This window comes from Acyrthosiphon pisum, chromosome A3 (genome assembly GCF_005508785.2).
Source record: "Acyrthosiphon pisum isolate AL4f chromosome A3, pea_aphid_22Mar2018_4r6ur, whole genome shotgun sequence".
Lineage (NCBI taxonomy): Eukaryota > Metazoa > Arthropoda > Insecta > Hemiptera > Aphididae > Acyrthosiphon > Acyrthosiphon pisum.
Genome location: NC_042496.1, coordinates 20,974,303 through 20,979,998, shown reverse-complemented (window position 1 = coordinate 20,979,998; position 5,696 = coordinate 20,974,303). Strand labels below are relative to the sequence as shown.

The following is a 5,696-nucleotide window of genomic DNA, read 5'->3' as shown; positions in this document are numbered from 1 at the left end:
TATAATTATATAATAAGAAATGATAATATCATTAATTATTAAATGTTTCAGAGATTTTCCACTAGAGTGCGCTGTATTTCAAGAGTGCGAACTCTATTCTAGTAAAAAGAATAATTTGGGATTTTTATTTTCAAGGTTGGTACCATGATATGACATAGTTCTTAATTGGTATAACTGTATCTCGCCGTTGTGTTGTGGTCACGGTTTAAGATATAACCGTGGTTGTGGTGTATACGTTCACTAATCGCTATGGTTGTAAATTGTGATGTTGTATACTATACAATGTATAGTAGTTTGTACTTTGTTGGCAGTAGTGCTGTACCGGTGTAGCACGGTCACCTTAGGTTTTTTCCGAGTTTTTAAACTGTTTTTCGTGCGTCATCTTACGTTGTTAACGCTTTACGGGCTACAGCTACGGTCTTAACGTAAATCGTGTAAGCAATCACACGTCGATTGCCAATAATATTTTTATCATTGATCATTATTATTTCTCTTGAGTTGTTAATTTATTGTTTAAGTCAACACGGGTGTTTCATCGTTAATAAATTAACAATAACTGTTTTGAGTGACTATTTTGATTTTCATTTACTGTACGCGTGTAAGCACTCAACTATACGTTTGTTACCGGACAGCGGGTTACGATGGAAAACGAGATAAGGTACGAAATACCTAGCTTGTTGAAAACAGCGTACTACGCTTGCAACGAGATCGAGCGCGACAGGTACAACTCCCTGGAAGTACCGGACGTTGATATGCGACATTGTTGTGAGCTGCTGTTTGAAATATTAACAATCGACAAAAACCGAAACGAGGACAACGAAAGGCAGACCATGTTCAGCAGATCGAAGTTAAACAAGTACAACCGCGACATGTATAAAAATATATTATGCGCGGAAGCAGCGTCGAGCGGTCACATCGATTGCATGAAACTCGCTCACGAGATCGGCGTCCCTTGGGACACAATGTCCAGAGCGAACGATAATGCGTGCGACCAGGCTGCGAAATCGGGATATCTGGAATGCCAGAGATACGCCTGGGAAAACGGGTGCCCGTGGAATAAGTTTACTTGCACCTACGCCGCGGAGAACGGTCACATGGACTGCCTGGTTTACGCAAGGGAAAACGGGTGCCCGTGGGACGAGGAAACGTGTAGCAGCGCCGCGAGGAATGGTCACATGGACTGTCTGGTATATGCACGGGAAAACGGGTGCCCGTGGAATAAAAGTACTTGCGACTACGCCGCGGAAAACGGTCACATGGACTGTCTGGTATACGCACGGCAAAGCGGGTGTCCTTGGGCCCAGGAAACGTGCAGCAGCGCCGCGAGGAATGGTCACATGGACTGTCTGGTATATGCACGGGAAAACGGGTGCCCGTGGAATAAAAGTACTTGCGACTACGCCGCGGAAAACGGTCACATGGACTGTCTGGTATACGCACGGGAAAACGGGTGCCCTTGGGACCAGGAAACGTGCAGCAGAGCCGCGGAGAACGGTCACATGGACTGCCTGGTATACGCACGGGAAAACGGGTGCCCTTGGGCCCAGGAAACGTGCAGCAGCGCCGCGAGGAATGGTCACATGGACTGCCTGGTATATGCACGGGAAAACGGGTGCCCGTGGAATAAGTTTACTTGCACCTACGCCGCGGAGAACGGTCACATGGACTGCCTGGTTTACGCAAGGGAAAACGGGTGCCCTTGGGACCAGGAAACGTGCAGCAGAGCCGCGGAGAACGGTCACATGGACTGCCTGGTATACGCACGGGAAAACGGGTGCCCTTGGGCCCAGGAAACGTGCAGCAGCGCCGCGAGGAATGGTCACATGGACTGCCTGGTATATGCACGGGAAAACGGGTGCCCGTGGAGTATAAAAACATGCAATGACGCCGCGGAGAAAGGTCAGATGGACTGCCTGGTATACGCACGGGAAAACGGGTGCCCGTGGAATAAAAGTACTTGCGCCTACGCCGCGAAAAACGGTCATATGGACTGTCTAGTATACGCACGGGAAAACGGGTGCCCTTGGGACCAGGAAACGTGCCGAAGAGCTGCGATGAATGGTCACATGGACTGCCTGGTATACGCACGGGAAAACGGGTGCCCGTGGAATAAAAGTACCTGCGTCTACGCCGCGGAAAACGGTCACATGGACTGTCTGGTATACGCACGGGAAAACGGGTGCCCTTGGGACCAGGAAACGTGCCGAAGAGCTGCGATGAATGGTCACATAGACTGCCTGGTATACGCACGGGAAAACGGGTGCCCGTGGCAAAAGCAAACGTGCCACAGCGCCGCGTTGAACGGTCACATAGACTGCCTGGTATACGCGAGGGAAAACGGGTGCCCGTGGAATAAGTTTACTTGCACCTACGCCGCGGAGAACGGTCACATGGACTGCCTGGTATACGCACGGGAAAACGGGTGCCTTTGGGACGAGGAAACGTGCAGCAGAGCCGCGTTGAACGGTCACATGGACTGCCTGGTATACGCACGGGAAAATGGGTGCCCTTGGGACGAGGAAACGTGCAGCAGAGCCGCGTTTAACGGTCACATGGACTGCCTGGTATACGCACGGGAAAATGGGTGCCCTTGGGACGAGGAAACGTGCAGCAGAGCCGCGGAGAACGGTCACATAGACTGCCTGATATACGCACGGGAAAACGGGTGCCCTTGGGACGAGGAAACGCGCGGCAGAGCCTTGAAGAACCGTCACATGGACTGCGTGGTTTACGCATTGGAAAACGGGTGCCCGTGAGATTTGGAAACGTGCACCTACGCCGCGAGGTACGGTCAAATGGACTGCATGGAGTTCGCACGGGAAAATAGGTGTCCGTGGGACTGGAAAACGTGCCGTTATATAGAGAAGTACGGTCGCATTGGTGGTTCGGTATATATGTAATAATATTATGGCAGATCAAAAATAAAATGTTTGATAATTATTAAATCTTGTATCTAGTATAAATAAAATGTATTTACATGTTATTGTCTTAGATGCATTCATTTCAACCTGATCTTACTATAACGAATCGATGAATCAATACATACCTATTGTGTGCGCCAAGTGAAATACTTGATAAATTTTTGATTTGAATTAAAACTTGACTGTCGAATAATAGTCACATTCTATAGTTAATAGTAATAATTTGAAAAACTAACGTAGGTGGCTAGGTAATCTCAAGAAACATATAAGTATAAAATAATCTAAATTTACATATTATTTTCTTTAAAAATTTGCAATTGTTTGAATAGACATCTTTATTCAATAATACTTCATAATGTACATTATGACGAAATATTTTAACTTTCAAAAAATGTACGAGGGATTGATTCATATGTTCATGATTTAATTTAGTTGATTAAATATTTAAATATAATATAAAAATAATAAATAATAATTAAAAAATTATTAATTTAATTTTGCTTTCGTTTTTTGAAACTAGAAATCAGAAAAAAACGATTAGTTATTATATTATAAAACTATAAACTAAGTCAAAATCTTAGTAATCTACCAGAAAAATGGAAATAAGTTTCGTTTGCATACTATACAACTTGCTCGTTAATATCTAAATCACATATTTACTATTAATATACAATATGAACAAGGTTGGCCCTAAAACGCTGCCTTGTGGTACTCCACTAATCACAAGTAATTAACAAATCAGCTTGTAATACCATTAATTTTGACTTTTTGTTTCCAATCAACTAGATAACTTTTAAAATTTAAACCATTTTAGGCTTGACTTATTTATTCCAAAATTGGAAGTAAGTTCTATATGATCCATCGTAGCCAAATCCAGACAAATTCCTTTTACTTTTTCACTTAATGTGTATCATAAATAAATTTTGTTGCATTGTACATAGCTTATTTTCTATACCTAATTTTGGTCTGAAACTATACTGGGTTCTAGACAAAATATATATATATTTTTTTTAATGTAATTATTAAACTACCTACTTTTTATTATATTTTCAAGTATTTTAGCAAAGTTACTTATCATAAATATAGGTATTTCCTCATCGTTTTTAGTTTTAGTGTTAACTACATAATTAATTAATTAATATGTTCATTAGTAGCTAGCTGCAAGTGTGCTTTAGAATCTCAATTGTAATTATACTCATTTGATTTGAGGTTTATTGTAATCATTCAAATACATCATTTTATTTTACATGTATTTTACATTCTGTATATTGTACAGCCGTACAGGTCTTGAGATCTATATCCAGTGTTTGGTAAATAACTTTATGATTAACCATTAACCGATAATTAAAGTTTTTAAGGATTATATTTATATTAATGTAAATTATTAATAAATATCATGGTACCTATATTATATTATATTCATTCAATTTGTTACTACACATGAGGTTCGATAAAATATATAATAATTATGAAAAATATTTCTTATTAGTTTTAACCTATGAAAATAAAGATAAATATATGTAATCATGAAGCTGAGCGAGAATTGTATTGGCTTAACAAGTTGTTTGGTGTCCATCATTACGTTTTAGAGAAGATAATTATTCTAATCATCATCAATTACCCTATTTCTTTTGTATAATTTTTGATCTAGTTGGTCTTTTTTGAGAATGAAAGGTAAGAAATTTAAGGCACATTCTTAATAATATGGAAAAATTAATGAAAAACTTTGGAAAAATAGTTATTTCACTCAAATATCAGTTTTTAAAAAAAAATTGATATTTTATTTTATGGAATTGAAAAAGGAATAATCTCAGACTTTAAATTTTCACCAAATATTTATATAACATAATATATTAATATTATTTAGACATATCATTAATTTCAAAATATTTTGGATGATTTAGACTATTTATGAACATTTTATATTTTTGAATTTTTTAGTTTTGTTAAAATATATGTTTATAAATGTCTGTTTTTAGTTAAAAATCTTGAGCATTAAACACCTACTCAAAGCTTATATGTTATATATTATATAACATGCAGCAGACCGAGTTCCGCATTTTTTTTATTTTTGTAAAGTATAGGTACATAACTTTTACTAAAAACATATTTTATGAATATAGGACTTTTGGGCAGTATTTATAGTGACATATTTATAGGAACATTTTTTATTTTTCATTCACTTTTAGGGTAGCTTGTAAGACTTTTTAACAGTAATTTATCGATGATATACATTTGTTAGTTAGGTACCATAATACATGACAGGGAATGTTATATATTGTGAGTTGTGCCAGTATGTAAAATATGAAACATATTTCTAAAAAAAAAAAATGTTTGATTTTGTGGACTAAGTAGGTATCTGGTATATACTAGGCACAGTTCTTGTTATTTTCATTGAATATATTATTATGTATTTATTTGAATTAAAAAGAATACTTAAAATCCTAAAATATAAAAATGCTTTTCAGTAAAATTATGTTCAATTAAGCTATACTCGAAATCCTGTCATTGTAATCCAATGATTCCAGAGCAATTGATGACACATGTGATACAGTTGTCCCAAATCCACGGTCTTCTTGATTTTTTCCTGAAATATAAGTATGCAAAGTTTAATAAATATTATTAAATAGGTTTTTACTAAGTGACTAATAGGTACCTACCTACTTTTGAGTTATGTAATGTATTTATGTATTATGGTACCTCTATAGACTATAGAGTATATGATACTTCTAATTTATATCATATAATATAATAATTTTACTTTTTAGTTCAAAA

The 5,696-nt window shown here is 37.5% G+C and overlaps 1 protein-coding gene across 1 annotated transcript; it reads left to right on the top strand.

Annotated features, from left to right (window-relative positions):
• Nucleotides 1–260: 260 nt before the first annotated feature.
• Nucleotides 261–3,440, top strand: LOC100160502. The gene has a single exon (XM_001952730.5). It carries the CDS (start codon nt 642–644, stop codon nt 2,754–2,756), a length of 2,115 nt encoding a protein of 704 aa, XP_001952765.2. The 5' UTR covers nt 261–641; the 3' UTR covers nt 2,757–3,440.
• The last annotated feature ends 2,256 nt before the right edge of the window (nt 3,441–5,696 follow it).